Below are 19,143 nucleotides of genomic sequence, written 5' to 3' on the forward strand. Positions count from 1 at the left end.
AGTTATGGACGAAGACTTAAACAATAGCCGAGCCTGAACCGTGACGTGCACGAGTCTTTTGGATCTGGTTTACTTTAATGTATGTGCATGTAGCCATACATGAATATAAATGTTCTGCTTTTACTGCTAACATATGTCCTGTAGAACCCTCCCCTGGTGGATTTGTTTGAAGTATACGTTTCATACTGATCTGCGGCACATTGTTTGGAATTGCTGATTTGAAGTGAAAGCATATGTGGATGACGCAGCGCTATATGCTGTGGCTCGTCTGACTTGGTTGGAATCAAAGCCTTTCAGTCCTGTCAGTTTTTAGTCATAAATTAATGCAACAGATTAACATTTAACATTTAACGTACAAGTTTAACTCACTGCAGTTTTCTTTACTTTGGCAACAATGAGGAAAATAATAAAACTGTAATTCATTTGCCCTGACGTCCGCCCCGCCGTGCAGTTGCTTTGACTCCCCTACAACAGAGGTTCCGAACCCCAGATCCGGGGACCAGTGCCAGTCCGTAGGTCATTTGATACCGTGACACTGGAAAAAATGTACTTCAGTTTTACTAATCTACTTCGTTCATAAAGAATACAGTCATATCCATATACTTTTTACATTCAAAGATAATCTGTCAGTGTTTTAAAACAACAGATCATTCAGACTCTGATACTAACAGAATAAATACAATGGCACGGTATTACCGGTCAGCAGTATCGGCTGATACCGGTCCTTGGCACAAAAAAAGGTTGGGGACTGCTGTCCTCGAAGGGCCCCACCTCCCACTTTGGGAACCACTGAACTAATGTGTCTGCCTTCATAGACACTCACTGTCTTTGGTGTGTGATCCCTTCTACACTGGTACAGTTTCATGTCTGTTTCCCTCATGAAGCTCTGAACACATGCTTCTCTAAGGTCCACACTGGTGTTTGGGCCTCAGTGGTCTCTTGGCACACTCATTCTTCTCTTCTGCGTGACTAAATGTCGCTCCGCTGGGACTGGCATGGAATCTGCTGATGACTTTATTTACTGTTTACTGGATGTCAGGAAGTGCCAGAGCCCCCACCAGAGACCAGCTTCAGCAGTTTGACTGACTGGGAAGTAGGGAAAAAAGGGGGCCATGGGTCTGATCTTGTGGTGTTTTTGTTGAAAATACAGTCATTTACAGACACTGTCAGTGGGCTCCTCGCCCCGTATGTGCTTTTTTGTGCTGAAGCTGTGCATTTGAGATCAAACTAAAGTCATTGTTCCATTGACTTCCTTCATTTTTTTCCTTTCCTTTTCCCCAGTAGGTAACCATGGTGACAGCATAGTTGTCAGACAGACATTGTTGGGCTGAGAGTTCAGCTGAGTCTGAGCCACTCATGGCAGAGAAATGTTCTGTAAAACAGCAGGAGATACACATTTAGGTATTTGAACAGCTAACCCATTTGTTCAGACACAACCTGCTCGTGGTTACCAGACCAAAACAAACCTTCGACAGCAAAAGTACTGCATGTAAATCTGGAGGAAAAGACGCAAAAAACAGCTGCTCTTTATTTTCTGCCTCAGGAAACAGAACAGCAGCCAACAGAACCTCAGTGTTTAACTGTGGTAAATGTTGTTGTAATTAATTTGTAATTAAGATTTCAAAATGCTCTGTGGTGTGTAGCCTCGTGTTAGAAACAATTTTAATATTGAGGTTAAATATTTTTTTTATCCTGGATTTGACAACGTTTAATATGAAGATGAAAAGTGGAGGAAACTGGTCCAGTCACGAGCATGTCCTCGTTAACCTCATTAGCTAATTAAACTGGTAAAATAGTTGTGATTATACTATTTAAATTTTTTTTTTTTTTTCAGTAATACTGTGCAGTTGTGTTTATTCCTCTGTGTGTAGTAGCAGCAGTGGTGGAATAAACCCGAGTACTAAAAAAAAACCATATGTATATATATACAAATACAGTAGAATTTAAACATGTGTACTACTGATTCCTCACTACTTGGTGGTCTTACAGACTGTTCCACACGTTCAAAAAACAAGAATAATCTCAATAATGAGTGTTAGTGTGTGTGTGTGTGTGTGTTAGCTGTTGGCCGTGTTTCATGGAAAAAGGAGGTGGTTATGGAACATCTCGTAAAACCTCCACGTACCCATGTGTATATAGTATAAGGCCCTTTTCTCTGTACTGACCTACCACCTAAATAATGTCTGTCTTTTTTTTAATATATATTCTTGTAATACGATTACTCTAATCACTGTGTTTCCCTCTTTAGGTAAAGTATTTGTTCCCAAGCAGAAACCAGTGGAAACATGTCAGGACGATGTGACGACCCTGGACCCAGAGTTAGAAGAAGCGTTGTCCAACGCCACAGACACAGAACTGTGTGATCTAGCAGGTGAGACTGAGAAAATACATTCAAAAACATTTTTGAAGTTACAAAAAAACTTTCATACTCAATAGGAAATAATTTGACCTGCTGCAGAAGTTTTCATCGATCACTTGTGTTGGTTTTTTTGAAAGGGCTCATTGAACAAAATTAGCTAAATTGCAATATATGATACATAACGTGACCATGAAGTATAGCCTTAAATGGTAAACAAGTATATATTAAATGAAAATGAGCCTTATTTAGATGTTGTAAAAAAAAAAGCCAGTATATTGCCAGGCCTCATTGACACCTAAACAATTGTTAAATTAGCCCAGAAGCCACAGGTGTCTCTGTTAATCCACATACACGCTGGTTTGTTACCACTGTAACTGAGTCTGTGGTTTGTTTGTTTGTTTGTTTGCAGCAATCGTGGGTGTTCACACGTTGGTCACCAGCAGTCAGACGTACGATGGAAGTGGAGGCAAAGGGAGTTACAACAGTAAGTGAGACCAAACCCAACTGTTTCAGAGCCACCACAGTGATCAGAGTCTGAACCCGTGTGCCTCCTGTAGATGTAGTCAAAGGAGAGAAGATGACGCCGGTGTTTGATGAGCCTCCGAATCCCACCAACGTAGAAGAAACCCTGCAGAGGATAAAGAGCAACGACAGCTCCTTAACAGAGGTCAACCTCAACAACATTAAGGTACAGCAGATTTCTGATTGAACCGTCTCTTCACCGTCTTGTTATTTATTCCTGTTTCAATATTGTTTTTTTTTTTTTTTTAGAACATTCCTATTCCCACCCTGAAAGACTACGCCAAAGCCATGGAGAAGAACACGCACGTCAAGAAGTTCAGTCTAGCAGCGACGCGGAGTAACGACCCCATAGCTGTGGTCAGAGACAGCAGTTGTTTAGTAGTTTATTTAAATTGTAGTTAAACATGAATTCTTTTTTTTAACATATTTTCTTCGTGTCCTCTTTTTTTGTCCCAGGTCTTCAGTGACATGCTACGAGAGAACAAATCGCTGCGAAGTTTGAACCTGGAGTCCAACTTTATCACCGGCGTAGGAGTCCAGGCTTTGGTGGAGGCACTGAGAGATAATGACACACTCACAGAGATCAAGATAGATAACCAGGTAATAAAAGCAGCCGTATCTTTGTCTCAGACCTTAAAGTTCTACAGCAGTGATTTTCAACTGGTGGTCCGCACTCCAAATCTGGCCCACGGAATTGTCCAGTCCGGCCTGTGACTGGATTCCAAAATAATCTTTTAATAAAGACTCCTCATCAGAGAACCATATTAATTTACATAAATATATTGTAATATAAGTTTGAGTTCTTCTTTAAAAAATAAAACTACTGACTTTAACCGCTTCGTCCATCTGTGTTCCAGAGACAACAGCTGGGAACCAGTGTTGAGATGGAGATCGCTAAAATGTTGGAAGAGAACAAGAGCATCATGAAGTTCGGCTACCACTTCACCCAGCAGGGACCTCGCTCCAGGGCAGCTGCAGCTATCACGAAAAACAACGACCTGGGTAAAGAAAACACACACACACACACACAACAAGTTCATATTTGTTCAAACATTCCAGAGCTGAATGAAGTATCTATTACGAGGGATCACATGAAGTTGGAGTCATGACGTCGTGACCAGTGTCAGATTTTTCTTTTTTTCTATTTGTATTCATTCATTAGAATTGAGTCATTTTGAAAGTTAAATAAATGAAAGAAATTTTACAGAAACAGTAAGTAAGTAGTACTGTTGTTGTAATACAGTAACTATTTGGGAGTTATTAAGGGTTCCTTATCGTCCATAACCTGGCTCAGTGACCCACATTTCCAGGTATAAAGGTGCGACAGTAAACCTGGGAGTTGAGAGAAAATTTCTCAGCAGCCTTTTTTTTTTACAGTGTGCTGTTCCTGCCCACACTGATGACCTCTGTTCTCTTTTAGCTCCTCCTCCTCCTCCTCTTCCTCCTCCTGCTCCTCCTGTCAGAGCTGCAGTAGCACAGGTCGGATGCATGGGTGTGGTCACCAGCAGTCACTGCATCACAAATAACAGTGGTTTCTTTCACAGCTGTTTGAATGGAAGGTTCAGTGCATTAACAGAATGAAGAGTGACACAGTGTGATCTGACAGCATCGACCTCCACCACGTGTCACCACCTTCACTGACACACACACACACGCACACACACACACAGCAGCCGTTCTCTCTCTTCACACACCGCAGCTCTCAACGATCGCTTGTTGTTTTCATGATGAGCTAACAGCTGTGGAGGTCAAAGGTCGTGTTGCATGTTTGCAGTGTATTTACCTTTACAGTATTTTGGCCTGCGCTGTGCAAAAGTCTTAGGCTGACGTACGAGATTTACAAAAAGATGTACTCACTTTATGAATGACTTTTACACCAGATATAAAAATACTAATCACAAGTTTAAGGGAGTCTTGTACGCGGCGCTGCCCAAAAGGATTTCCAGTCCTCAGAACTTTCTTCTCTTATTCCCTATATCTAAACCCACTCTTCCTTTTCCAGTCCGCAGGAAGCGAGTGGAAGGCGACCTGTAGGAACGGAGGCCAACCTGTGTCTCAGCCAATCCTGTGTTTTCATCTCATCGTGTGGAATAATTTTCCTGCTCACATCTCACTGTGTGGAAACTTAGGTCTTGTGCCAAACTGTGGGACAAGGCGAGCTCAACCAGAACACACGTCGGAAAAGAAGGAAATTAACTGGAATTGTCTCCCATATGCTTTTACGTACATTTGTTTTTTTTATTATTATTTTGATGCTGAAGATGTGAGTCAGGCTTTTGTTTAGACATTTCATTTCAGTTGGTCCTTCCTCGGTCTTAACAGAGTTTTATTTGCTTTTTACTTTTTATACTTCACTGCTACGACCGTGTAAAATAAACATGAACTTTACTAAGTAACAGAAACGAGGACAACAGCTGTAGTAAAACGGTTACTGATCTTTAGATTCTCCTTTTTCCTCCGCCCTCATACTTTGCTGCTGAGGCTGAGAATTATAGTGGAGTCCTCGTAGTAATTACCGGTTATTATATGGTATTTGGTCATTGAAACCTGTGCGGTCATCAGGTGTGGTGCGACGACCATTGGTCTGGTGCAGGGCGTGGTTTTCACCTTTGCCCAGGTCATCAAGGTCATGGCTGTTCAAATATACTTTAAGTTGAAGTTTTAATCCAAGAAATTGAGCTGGGACGGACATTTTCTGTGGCTAACGAACAGGAGCTAACTACAAACTATAGGCAAAAATGTTTAAACACACTTACTGCAAATAGGCATCAGTTTGGAGGCTGGAGTTTGTAAATACACACGTATTTGTCATTTCATGTCAAGGACACGATACTGGGTAGTTTACTGCTAACACTGTCAGACACTCCAGCAATGCATTGTGGGATGCATGTTGCTAGACAACAGAAACTGTTGTGTTAATGGTCTGTTTTACAGTCACTACTTGTAGTTCACTCAGTGTCCACAGCCTGGGCCACTCTGAGGTTGTGGCCGGACTACATGTGGCCCTCGTGCCGTATTTTGAATAGGCAGGGTGCAGGGGTCAGAGTCAATTTTATCAGTTCACCAACAAATCAAGATCCCGAAGAGCTGCAAATATGTTTTCACAATTTAAATTGTGGTACTCCTGCAGTAAATGAAGTTTTGAGTACTGTAGTAAGATATTTATTTTAAAAAATGCAACAAAATAAAGGTGGTGGCAGTTACAGTACAGTACAGACAAAGTGATTTTAATAACACTTAGTCAACATTACATTCTCCCCCTAAAGCTTCCACACCTGATCTTGAGTTAAAGAAGACAATGACTTCATGTTGTTTGGCTCTTAGCATGGGCGCTAAAAAATGAAATGTGTTTCAACCATGTCTGGTTCAAACTTGACTTTTGAAAACCTTTCCGGTCCAATCCTGAACCGTATCAGTGACTGCAGACGGTGCAGGACGCAGTACTTGATTTACATTTTTACCAATCAGTTTGATGCATCGGCAGCTGCATGAACATTTTTGTGTCTTGAAGCTCAGCTGGGACTAAATGTGGTCCATTAAAAAACCCCATAAAAGATTATCTCACTGTAGCGACTAAGATCTGGAGCCACAGGTTGCAGACCCTTCTTGTCCCTGTCTGTGTTAGCTCTTGTGAACAGTGGACTCCTTCCACCAAGTGAATACATAGCCCATTGTTGTTCGTTGATGTTGCCTTGTTAAAGCTGCATGACTGTTTGGCTGCGAACACCTGGTGCTGGTTATGACGGAGTCAACAGAAAACACACCTCTGTGCTGTTGGCTCATCTCATTCTGTATAAGCTGACGTTTTTAACATTATGGTTTTGAGTCTGAAGAGCTTCACAAAATGCAGTGTGTTGTATTTTTGAAACAGGAAACTCTGAATTAATTTAAAGGCTCGATTACACTGTAATTACATCATATCTCCAGACGTTAAATACATCCATGTTCAGTCGCCTGCTCCACATGTCGGCTACATCTGATGTGTAACCATGCCAAAGACTAACACATGCAGTCCTTAAAGTCATCGGTACCAGACTGGTCGGCTCTCCATGTTTAGGTTCTGCAGTGAAGCAGTGGTTCATCAGTCACTGTGTCCCTCATCATCACATACTGTACTGTGTTTGCCTCAGAAACAACACACACACACACACACACACACGCCGCTTCAGATTGGAATCACTGGTCCAATTAGAAATAGACTTGAAAAATTGTACATACTGCTAATGACGTGTAATAGGAACAAATATCCTAGCATGACGTTGTCGCGACCAAATATCATCACATTCCGGGCACAAGTATGATTTTTTAAATTTTTTTTTCCATGGTGCTTTTCTCTCTGTCATCGCCTCATGTACTGATTCCTCTTTTTGAACCTTTATTTCTTAACCATTCCTTTCCTGAGCTGGTGGCTAAAGTGGAATATCTGCTTTCTATCTTGGGCTTGTTAATAAGTAATGTTCAGTGATGCTACATCATGGCTGTATAGTGAAAATTATAGTGTAGTGAAATTTAAACATCTCAAATTCACACAAGCACGTACACACACAAACACGGTTGATGTGTGTGTGTGTGTGTGTGTGTGTGTGTGTGTGCGCGCGCTCTATATAAATCTGCACAAGTCACTGCTGAGATTTCTTTTGTACCGTGATTAAAATCCAGGTTGTAGACTTAACAAAAAGGAACAAACCACACAATGGTTAAAGTGCACTGCTGAACATGTGACATCCTCAACAATAAATGTTTTTACATAATCTTTGAAGCTTTCACATTTCTTTCTATGAAACTTCCACTTCAAAACCATGGTGTCCCAAATTCTAATCAGTATTATGGGTGTCCTTAAAGGGCAGAAGATTCAAATGTTCTTCATTGTTCTCTGTATTTTTTTATGGTTAAGGATTGTTAATTTTTAATATAACTAATTTATGACATTTGCTAATTACTATATTTTTTTCTTACTAAAAAAATGTACATATATGTCGTCCACTTAAAATAACTTTGTGGACCAGATTTGGCCTGCAGGTCTTATGTTTGACACTGTCAGGAAACTTGAGTACAAAGTATTACATAGTAGTTTCTCAGTGAGGTACTGTGTTCTGGCTGGTTTGTCTATGCACCCTTTAATCAGATCCAGTTTTTGGGATTGTGTTCACATGCCGTGGAGATGATGTAATGGATGTGACTCCATGGCTCCCAGGGTTTCCTGTGCCAGAGCGCTTCGCTCAGTTGCTTTACTCTGTTGCCAGTGGGGATCTGTCACGTCTGTCACTCAGACTGGCCACAGGGCACCAATTTAAAGGAAAAATCCAAAGATCGAGTAAGAATGTGACTTGAACATATCCAGCCGTGTGCCACTGTAGGTACGGTACTGAAAAACACTCCCTTTAAACCACCAGTGTAATAAACACCATGTTTCAGTCCCTGGAAAAAATGAGACTGAAACCAACAGCTTCTCCAGAACAAGTATGTGTGTGAACTTGATATTCAGGTAACACTGACGTAAGTTGTTATACGACAATTATAATGACTAGCCACGGATGACGTAACAGAGTGAACAGATGTTCCACTAACGAAACCAGCTGAATACTGACTAACGTTTAGAGCACATCTGAAACAAATATACATAATTATAATAAAGTCCTAAAAGAGACTATGATACTCGACAGAGAACTCAGGAGTGGCAGAAAAGTACATAAGAGCGGTCCAAAAATATGTGTAAGAATAATAAAGCTTTCAATCCAGATGTATAAAATGGATTGAGAAAAAATTGTCTTGTAGTTAAAGAACAATTCCCATAGAGTAAAAATGTAGTGTAGTAAATGCTGAGAACATGTCAGTTCAAGATCCTTGATTAGGTTCACTGTAGCTACTCATGCTAACAAGGCTCAAATTCCACTCCTTTTGACCTTCACATGACCTGGAGTGAGACTCTGGGGTTGTTGGTTTAACCATCTCATTTCTGCTTCTCACTTTACCTGTGAGACTCTCTGTAAGATAAAGTATATTTATTCATATACAGCATGCTAAATTAAACACAATACATCTTTAAAGTAAAAAAAACAACAACTTCGAAGCTCTGACCTAGGCCTGATAGTAAGCTGATTTCCTGACTCCCTCTGGTGGTTGAAAATAATTTTATCACCCATACATAGTCAGAAAAGAGCTGACCTAACGTGATATTTTCACTGATATCACAGGAAAACATGCGCAATATTATTATTATTGTTGTTGTTTATGTAGAGAACGCGCCACATTAACAGCTTGACTGACTCTTATTCCCGTAACAGATAAAGTAAATATTTTAACATTTATACAAATCCAAGTTATATTTGGATTATTATTATCTTTTGTATTTTGTATTTTGTATTCAATATATTCATGGGCCTAAAAAAATATTAAAGTAGTAAACTAGTGGCGTACTTTTAAAGTGCACAACTTTTATTTAGATGCTAATATGTGCGTTTGTCAATTATTTTGAAAGTACAACCGGAAACTATTGTTGACGTTTCACGTCGTTCTGTACGGCTTTACGTTAGCGCCACGCATCTGTGATACAGGCGAGCCTTTAGGTGGTTTGCTGTGTTAGATATGTCTGTGGACCCCTGGGCTCGCCTGACGACCATGACCGGGGAACGAACCCTTCCTGAAGCCTAACCCAGACTCTCACGGCCACGCAGAAAGTCAACAACTGTGTTAAGTATCAGAGGGGCATTAGAACGCTGCGTTTATTTAAGGGAAGATGGCGGAGTTTTCGCCTATCCTCCCGATGCGGGATGGAGGAGGAAGATTTGGTCAACCCATCTTCCCTCGGTCCAGGTCCGGTTCTGAGTCTGAAAGCGAACTCTCCCAGAGCCTGGCAAGGACGAAGATCCGTTCTTACGGGAGCACAGCCAGCGTCACAGCCTCTTTGGGGGAGAAATACATTGAGCATCGGGTTACCGATAGTGATACTCTGCAAGGCATTGCCCTGAAGTACGGCGTCACGGTAAGGTTGCAACCCGTGGACCAGACCCAGTAATTAGACCGTCATATATCGCGATACGTCACTGCATTTAGGAAGAGTTCACTGCTTTGTCTCTGCTTGTTATAATAATAAATACAGAGTCCAACCACATGTGATACCAGAGAGCATCTCCACTTTATACGAAACTTTCCTTCTGCTCACTATTTCGACCATTTCAAGCGAACACGGTGGTTCATTTGCGTCACATCCTGTGACCCTAGGCTGCATCAACCTGTCCCAGGTCATTGTTTCCAGCTTCAAGGTGGTGTAGCCTCGTCAGCTGTATAGGATGTAGACTGTAAGTGGTAAAGGTCGCAACCTCTAAAAAATAATGGTCAAGCAAGTACACGTAGAGTACACAGTCAGAAGTTACTGGAACTCTATGAGTTTTTTTTTAATAAATACCAAATTTGTTTTAAATGAAGAGAATAAGTGGAAATGATGAGATTGTCTTTAAGTGAAGTAAATCATTCATTATTTCCCAAGTACCAAATAATACTGGTCCACGAACTGGAGGTTGAGTCAAGTACCAAATAAACCCCAGACCAATACTGGTCCACGAACTGGAGGTTGAGTGAAGGAAAATAAATAAAAATTAAAAATCAGTGCGTTTGTGGGACCAAATCACCAACATGGATTAGTGATATAAATAGTCAGTCAATAACAGAGGCCAGTGTTAGAAGTTGTCGTTGTAAAAGTACAAACTCAGTCTTTTTTTTCTTACACCAGATGGAGCAGATCAAGAGAGCCAACAAACTCTTCAACAACGAGAGCATCTTCCTGAGGAACTGCCTCAACATTCCCGTGGTGTCCCAGAAACGCTTCGTCTTCAACGGACTGTCTTTGGAATCTCCTGACGGGGACGCCGACGCGGCGTGTACGGAGGCAGAGACGCCTCGTGTCATGACACAGGACATTGAAGGACCTTCGCCGCCCCCTTCGCCGCCCCCTAAGGACCACTCTGAGCCCCACTCTCAACCCCAGGCCGAGGAGCTGTCAGCCAAAGACTTCTTGTTCAGACTGGACTTGCAGATTAAACAGTCCACGCAGGCGGCACGCAGGCTAAAAAAAGAAGACATGAGGTGAGGAAAAAATGCTTCTGCTGGTCACACACTCGGTGTGATCGTCAGTCAGACTTCTGCTTTTTGTCACACTGATGCTCTGACACTGTTCACTTGAGGTTTCGTGGTCAGTTTTCTTAGAGCCACTGAAATGCTGGTCTGACCATAACTGCAGAAAAGAAAAGTCTAAGTGTCTCTACGACTGCACAAAAAAGGGGCGGGGTTGATGCTGCGATGAGCGGAGTGAGGTATTGACTGTGTATTCAGTACTTCATCCAGAAACATTTAAAACTGCTAAATTAAAAATGTTCTAAATGTAACTGTAAGGCCTCACTTGACACTAAATAAAATAGTTATGACATTAATTTACATAGACTTTTAAACATCAGAAATTAGTTGTTTATAAGTTTTAAAAACACCATTTTAGGATGTGATTAAAAATAAAAAAAACAACAACATTGGTTGTTGTTTGTTAAAGCTTTAATTTGTCAGAAAGTTTGGTTCACAGGAAACACAGTCCAGACACCAAGACCTTTATTTTGAAAGTTTATGAAAATTGTACTTCTTGTATTTGCTGTCAGTGCAAGGAAATCCAGAAATATGGTTTTGACTGAAGTTCAATAATAACTGAACTCAAACAATGCAGAGATATTGAAGTACTATGTTATAGAAAATTACATATTGTAGTAATTTTAGAGTGTGTTTTACTGATTAGTACTCACTCCCTGCACAGTAGTCCCTGCTTCCACTGTAGCTGTGTGATCACATGACTTATATTATTACTGTACACGTTAAGTAAATATAACTAGGTAAACAAAGACCTGGTTTCCTGATCAAATATTGACTTATTAGTCCAATAAAGAGTTAAGATGTGTGTGTGTGTGTGAGAGTGAGCATGTGTGTGCGTGTGTGTGGTCAAACAGAGTCTCGCTTCATTGTTAACACAAAGACAAAACAAACACAGGCCACAGGTCTGGTTTCACTTCTGATAAAACAAAACCACGAGCTGGTCTGATGATGATGGGTCACCTGGTTTAATATGAGATCTGAAGAAACTCTCAAACTAATGAGCGAGGGCCACTGTTGGAGCTGCAGTCTCACTGCGGGGCCAAATAATGCCAGAAATGACCATTTGTTTACATCAGCTGTGGTGTACAGCTGTGGGCCAGATGTGGGTGGTCTAATTACATCAGCTGTGGGCCAGATGTGGGTGGTCTATGGACTGAAAGTGGCCCACGGACCGAGGTTTTGAGGTGCTCTACAGGATGTAGAATACAAAGTAAATCATTCAATGTACCTGCATACTTACAATAAACTCAGACACTGATCATTGATAAACTGAGCGCCCCCTAGAGTAAGAGTAACAGTAACAGGGACTATTACAGGGACTAATTATAAATAGCTGAAACTCACTGGTTGTGTCATTGATTGAAGTAGTGACAAATAGTCACATGATCCTGCTGTGAAAAAAAATCTCTTCTTCATTTACTGGTCTTAAGTTTACAGACTAAAGGTTCTGACAAATGAACCATTAAAGTAAATGAAGGAGTTACAATTAGCTAAAGTGTGGATGGATTTATGGACAGAATCACTGAGTGAAATAATGACGTTAACCCTTTATTTGGTTTGTCGTCAGTGGTCGATGTCGTTCACGTTTTTCATCTCCTCACTTTCACAACGAGCTTGAATAAGGTTTTTAAAATCAAAGCTCAGTGAAGAGTCTTTTATTACAGTTTAGAAAAAGCCACGGCACACGTGCAGAACCAGGAATGTGACACCTGACTGAAGAACCCCGTCCTGGGTTCACACGTAAACACAACTGTACGAGAGGAGGAGGTAGAAGTTAGCTTCAGTTTAGTAGTTGAATTAAATACTCTTTTCTTCATGTGGTAGAAATGCACTGCTATTGAAACCATCGAAGGCGTCGTCTGATGTTGCTGTTAGTCAGAAACACATATCTGTAAAATAATAATTGGATAATTTTTGAGAGATTTTTTTTGTGACTCCGAAACGGTTGTTGACACTGCTGTTAGTCTGACTTCATCCATTATTCACAGCCAGCCCAGACACTATGGTGACCAGTTAAGTAGACACGGTGTGACGAAGGCAGTAGATGTTTCCATAAATAATAAATAACCAATGTTTCCACCTCGGAGGAACTCCGCAACTTCAATAAAAGTTTGTTTTTGTTTTTACAGGAGCGACGAGGAGGACGACACAGGGTCGATGAGGTCGTACCAGGAGACATAAGAGTTTGTTTACCAGGAACCCTGACACACACACACACACACACACACACACATACTCAGTCTAAATGCCTGACTAAGCCTTGGGATGATGTGAAGGTTTCGTACCTGTTTTGTTGGGGACGTTTTTTGGTTGTTTTTTTTTTTTGCATTATTGATTTTAGTCAACATTTAAAGAAATATAATGATAAAAATAATTATATTAAAGCAAAATGCACTAAAAGCAGGGTCTACGACGACTGAAAAAGATGCAGGTTAGGTTGTATTAGAGACACGTTTGTACCACGGAGTACTTGGACCTAGGAACCACAGTCATGGTTCTTGTTCTCACGGCTGCCTGGATTCCACTGGAGTGAATGTTGAAGTTGAAATGATCTGAATGAGTTCTGTGTGCTGGCGTAGCCAACGCTCCGCTGAAGTCCTGGAACAGTGACTATAGCTGCTTTAGCTGCTCTGCTAATGCTAACAGCTTCCAGACCTGTGTTTCCTCACACACGGGTTCTAAAAGGAGCAACGTCGTCCTTTAACTGTTTAAATTTACATGGGAAGTATCTGGATTCCCTGGAGTTCTGGTTGCTGGTTCTAGTTCCTGCTGTGGACATGCATGGTGGCAAGCAGAGCTGGTACTTGACATAGGCCACGTATGCGATCATCTAGGGAGCCATCTGCTGGAAGGGGCTGATGCAGCAATTTCTTAAAAAATACAAACAACCCAATCATATTAAAGGGAAATGGAGTCAGGAGTGGAGGGGGGACGTGGGGGGAGGTGAACCATCCTCTTGCTTTGGTCCAACTCTGGTGTATTTCTTTTTAATCCATTATCTACCGTCCATTATAATATAATCTAATTATAGTCTGGAGCATTTTGTGAGCCTTTGCTTTTATCTGGAGGCAGGACTACAGTGTGTACAGGCTGAAGTACAACAACCTCTGTACTGTAGTACTGACTCGCTTCACCGAACCCAGGTGACCAGTCAGGTCCTTTTGACTTTTTATTTATTGTTCCTTGTTACACTTTTGAGTCTTAGGGAGGAGACTTAACAGCATCGAACACCAGGGTGCGCTCACGCCACTTACTTGTTGGGTCAGAGTTGAATGTTACAGCAAAGAGGTCCATTTTAGACAGGTTTTTAAAAAAAAAAGCTACAGTCTCCGTCCACACAGACTTGGGTTCATATCAGGTTCATTAGACAAGTGGACCGTACCAAACTCCCTGGAACTGAACCAAAGACGTGTCACGTGGTAGTTAGTATTCCTAAATCATGTGACTGGGATTCTATAGAAAGTAAAGTTACCTATGAAACTGTCAGTGGTAAAAAAGGAAGAAAAGAAGGGATGAAGAAGGGAGTTGGAACGTCCAATCACAGGCCGAGCTTGTCTGTCTGATGTCTTTGATTGGCTGAGTGAGAACTAACTGAACCAGACTGTTCACTACACAAAAAGAAGTCAAATGCTTATGAGAGGCAGTGTGTCACTTAGGTCTGCAGAAATACTACTACAACTATGTATATACACATGTATGTATATATGTAGATATATATATGTGTATACATGTATATATACGTGTATGTATGTGTTTATATATGTGTACATATGTACATATATATGCGTGTACATATGTATAATTGAACTCAACAGTGGTGTGACGCTTTAGTTCCATGGAATACTTTGTTGTTGTTTTTTAACCAATAGCAGACGGGGATTTAATGTAACCAGTGACCCGAACGCTGCCTCGTTTCTTTTATCGTCTCATGTCAGGTTCTAGACTCCTCTCAGGACACATTTGTCCACTGACACCTTTCACTCTCTGGACACGTCTCTGTAAAGACGACCTGTGGGACAGAGACACGACGACGTAAGTGATTTGGATTTGTTCGCAGCTTCTGAGAAACTTCCGTTCCGACCTAGAGTATAATCATTACCAGTCCGTATATTCAGGCCTTTTTGCGGTAACATTTACCTGGTGTGAGCAGAGACTCTTGTTGGACTCGAGCCTTTGTCCTGTTTGCCTCACGGGAACTTTTTTACTCAACGAAACAGAAGGGAGCGCTCTATTTTTTAAAGTGTGGCTGTATTATTTATGACGTCTGTTTAAGAACTGGTTTACGGTGTGTATTAAAGTCTGTTTGGTTTTATTTGAGAATAAATCTGTATTTAAACCACACCGGAAGTCGTCGTGTGTGTGTTCTTTCAGCGGCGCCTCGTCATCACATCTGAGAACACGGGTAACGAAAGGCAAGGCTTTAATCGCTTTTAGGAAAGAAGAAAAAAAATCACAATTATTTACAGTGAAAAATACGTCACCCCGTGTCTCTACAGTACTTCAATCAACGCACAGAGACATGCAGAGAGTAGATGAAACGGACACCGCCCCGTAGTGGGCGCCAGGTGTTACTGCAAAACAACAGAGGAGTAAAGAGATACTGACAGATGCACAAGAACGATATATTTGTTTTTTTGTGGTAAATAAAGAACAAGAAATACATTAAAAACATAATTAAACCGAGGAATGTGAAACTAAGGTGTCAGTTTAGGAAAACAAGTCCAAAACTAAACAGAAAAAACAAAGATGACAGGCTAAAACAGTTACACACAGTGGTTACAATATGATGTTTGAAAATGTGGCAAAATCATGGAGAAACAATGCCTTATGGGAAATTATGGGCGTGTTCAGAGTCAATTCTTGATTTAAACTGTGTCGACTACAATTTCTGCTTTCTGTCAAAAGGCCATTTTTACGGATTATTCAGTGGAGTGCCGTTCTACTCCCAGAATAATCTGTTTAATCCTCCTCCACGATACACAGATGAAATAATCTGCTCATCTCAAACAGGTTATTTTAAAGCACAGTGAATACTTGACTAGCTGTGGGAAATTACTGTACGTAAATAGTCCGATTTTTGTTTTGTTTTTGGTTGTAGAGTCAGAGCCAGTTCCGTGTCTCGGGCCAGATGTGGGTAACAGGGCGGGGCGGGGCCTTACAGGCTGCCGTAGATCCTCTTGATGGTGTCGCCCTCGTCCTTGGCAATGATGCCTTTCTGGATGTAGGAGTCAACCTGCTGGTTCATGAAGTCCTTCAGTTTGGACAGGTCATAATCTGAGGAGAACAGAAGGGTTTGGATCGGTCAAGAAATAATAATTTAAAATGATAATGAAAGGATTAAATAACCTAATTATCTTGAACCTTGAATCTTGAAATTCCTCATGATTTTAGAAAATAAACAGTTATGACACATGAACATAAATCTCCCGTTTTCACAAATGAATTATTGTCAAAAAAAACTATTCAAAAATATCTCATGGACGACACAGACTTCCTCAAAAAACAGATGAACTCTAAAAGTTCAAAGCTTATGTGTGTCATAAAAAAAAAAACAGACAGTGCTGCCCCCTGTAAAAGTTCAAAGCTTATATGTGTCATAAAAAAAACAGACAGTGCTGCCCCCTGTGGCTGCAGTTGGAGGTCACAGGTGTTGACTGAAGCAACTGCGGTGCTTCCTAATGTCACCTTAGGTTTACGCACTTCGTACAGACAGCTGTGTTTTCCTCTGTGTGTGAAGGACTAATCTCTGTGGTGACCGGCCCACAGCCATAATCAGGATGTGGCCTCCAGGTCCATCTGGCCTTCTCTGACTAATCTGAGTGTGTGTGCGTGGGCGAACACAAACGCAGCGAGTACATCTGATGCTGCTGCTGCTGCTGCTGCTGATGCCACAGTGAACTGTTCTACTATGACTCCTCATTCAGCCTTTTGTTTGGCTCCACCTGTACTGGACCAAAAGGGAGCAAACGCACACCACAGAGGCTGTGGGCCACATGTTGAATCATTCAGACTACGTCCATTCCCCACATGGAAAATAAACTGTCTGATTTCTGGGGTTGGTGGTCAGACCCCGTCCTCGGTCCTCGGTCCTGATCCCTAACAGTCAGGCGGTGAAGCTCCTGTGTCCCAGCAACCAGACCACGCAGTAGAATGTTAATGAGTGGTTCTATATAATGCCTGCTTGGAGAGGAGCCCCCTCTTGAGACCCCCCCCCCACCCCCTGCTGCTCTGGCCCCTCTGGTGGACAGCACTTTAAAAGCAGTCTTGTATAATATCACAGTTCTCTGGTTTAAGGGAATCAGAGCAGAATCTGGTGCAAAGGTTTGTTTTAGATTTGGAAATTTATCGTTTTGTTTTTTTCCTTCTCATCTGGAGTTGAATGAGGCCATTGAACAAACACTGAGATAAAACCTGTGTTTGGTCGAGTGACGCCTGCTGCTGCACAGATAACACACACACAGCTGATGGATATACAGTATATATATGTATATATATATGTGTTGCTTTTGGAATAGTTGATAGAATAGAAATCTGGGTTCAACACACTGACTTTACAGATGAACTCATCCTTAGGTTCAGATTTTTAAATTCTGAATTTTTCCACAAAAACCTCTGTGACCCACTTTAATGTAAGACTAGTTACAGAATTCTGAGATTAGCAGGAATTTTTAAAATTATTTTCAATCATTTTATTTAAGCTCGTTAAAAATCAGTGTAATTTTCTTTCTTTTTTTTAAAGACTTTTGACCTCTGACATTTTTTTTAGAAATGTAAGAATACAATAAAAATGTTGACTTTTAGGTTCTGACTTTGGAGTCAAAAAATGTTTCATAAACTGTTTCAATAATTTTGAAAAAAAAAAACAACAAACAAAAATGACTATAATGATGACTATAATGATTTTAGTTTACCGTAACTAGTTTGAGTTTGAGTTTTTATGGTAAGAAATGACTCTAAATAAATAAAATCACTTGTATTTTTTGACATCCTGATTAAAATGCTAAAATGTAATGTCCAACGTTTGGGGAAATTCCAAACCCTGAGGAATGTTTTTGTTTATGGTTTGGTTCTGAGACGTCCTGCTGTGAGGAGCGTCAGTGGACAGACGCCCAGAACACTGACAGTTCATTAACATGATTTTTTCTCTGTGTTAATTAAGCTTGGCTGCACACTGACTGTTTACACTGACAGACGCTGCTCTGCTGTGTCTCCACGTCTGGTTCTGCTGCTGCTATTTTTTATTTTTATTAATTATTTTTAATTATTATTAATTATTATTTAATGTTTTTATGTTTTTGTTTTCCCTATTACAAACACTACAAATATTATAAATATATTTCATATATTTATGTTATATATGTCTTTGTTTTCCCTATTATAAATACACTATTGCAAATATTAAAAATATATTTATATATATGTTATATATGTGCTCAATATATTTTATACACTTTATATTGCACTACTGCATACACACAGCAGATCGGCTGTGAGGCTTTTATCTCCCGCCTGTTCACAGCTGTATTTGAATGTTAAATTAAGGGTGAATTAGCTTCCTGACATTTTCTCCTTCTCTTTTCAAAACTCTGCGGCAGAACTAAAAACAGACTCTGAATGAGCTGTAATTGTGGCGCTGATGAAATTACAGAGAAAAGCAGTGGATCCTCGTCAGCAGAGATAATGAAGGAAGCCTCACCCTCTTTGCCCTCCTCCCTGCTGTGTTTCTTCAGCCACTCGATGTTCTTCCTGATGGCCTCCAGATAAGCCTCTGATTTCCCGGCTTGATCTGAAGTGAAACAAAATGGTGGAGAAAAAATAAAATTTGCATCATTAAAAATCATCTATAGCTAATGCTATTAAACAATACGCTCCTTCTCTCCAACGTGTGAGGACGGATCTTTTAGACCTTTAGAGATGATTCAAATACATGACAGAGAATTTGAAACATTCCCTGTTCAAACAACACTTGCACTAAGAAGAAATAAATACATTTATTTTTGATATTTGTTTTTATTTCCAGTGTCAAATCCAAATCCAAAATGGCTGCCCAGACCAGTGCAGTATGGCTGTGTCAACACCAAACTGTTGTCTTGTTGGATGGTCCTGGTCATTTAGACAAAAATGTATGTTAT

The 19,143-nt window shown here is 40.6% G+C and overlaps 3 protein-coding genes across 3 annotated transcripts in view; 2 read left to right on the forward strand and 1 right to left on the reverse strand.

Annotated features, from left to right (window-relative positions):
• The window catches only part of tmod2 (tropomodulin 2), a 15,936-nt gene extending 8,302 nt beyond the window's left edge, over positions 1 to 7,634 (forward strand). The window contains exons 4-10 of the mRNA XM_008310501.3: positions 2,249 to 2,371; positions 2,769 to 2,843; positions 2,917 to 3,047; positions 3,131 to 3,238; positions 3,338 to 3,481; positions 3,739 to 3,883; positions 4,884 to 7,634. Of these exons, the coding sequence (XP_008308723.1) occupies positions 2,249 to 2,371; positions 2,769 to 2,843; positions 2,917 to 3,047; positions 3,131 to 3,238; positions 3,338 to 3,481; positions 3,739 to 3,883; positions 4,884 to 4,915 (758 nt within the window). The 3' untranslated portion in view covers positions 4,916 to 7,634. The remainder of the gene's footprint in view (positions 1 to 2,248; positions 2,372 to 2,768; positions 2,844 to 2,916; positions 3,048 to 3,130; positions 3,239 to 3,337; positions 3,482 to 3,738; positions 3,884 to 4,883) is intronic.
• A 1,745-nt stretch (positions 7,635 to 9,379) lies between these two features.
• Positions 9,380 to 15,352, forward strand: lysmd2 (LysM, putative peptidoglycan-binding, domain containing 2). Its single transcript, XM_008310502.3, has 3 exons — positions 9,380 to 9,863; positions 10,611 to 10,963; positions 13,141 to 15,352. The coding sequence occupies exons 1-3, from the start codon at positions 9,618 to 9,620 to the stop codon at positions 13,190 to 13,192; spliced, it is 651 nt and encodes a 216-aa protein (XP_008308724.1). The 5' UTR covers positions 9,380 to 9,617; the 3' UTR covers positions 13,193 to 15,352.
• A 260-nt stretch (positions 15,353 to 15,612) lies between these two features.
• scg3 (secretogranin III) overlaps positions 15,613 to 19,143 on the reverse strand; it is a 12,660-nt gene continuing 9,129 nt past the window's right edge. The window contains exons 11-12 of the mRNA XM_025055649.1: positions 18,708 to 18,797; positions 15,613 to 16,285 (exon numbers count right to left, since the gene is read on the reverse strand). Coding sequence (XP_024911417.1) covers positions 16,167 to 16,285; positions 18,708 to 18,797 — 209 coding nt within the window. The 3' untranslated portion in view covers positions 15,613 to 16,166. The remainder of the gene's footprint in view (positions 16,286 to 18,707; positions 18,798 to 19,143) is intronic.

Source organism: Cynoglossus semilaevis, chromosome 5 (assembly GCF_000523025.1).
Source record: "Cynoglossus semilaevis isolate Cse_v1.0 chromosome 5, Cse_v1.0, whole genome shotgun sequence".
Taxonomy (NCBI): domain Eukaryota; kingdom Metazoa; phylum Chordata; class Actinopteri; order Pleuronectiformes; family Cynoglossidae; genus Cynoglossus; species Cynoglossus semilaevis.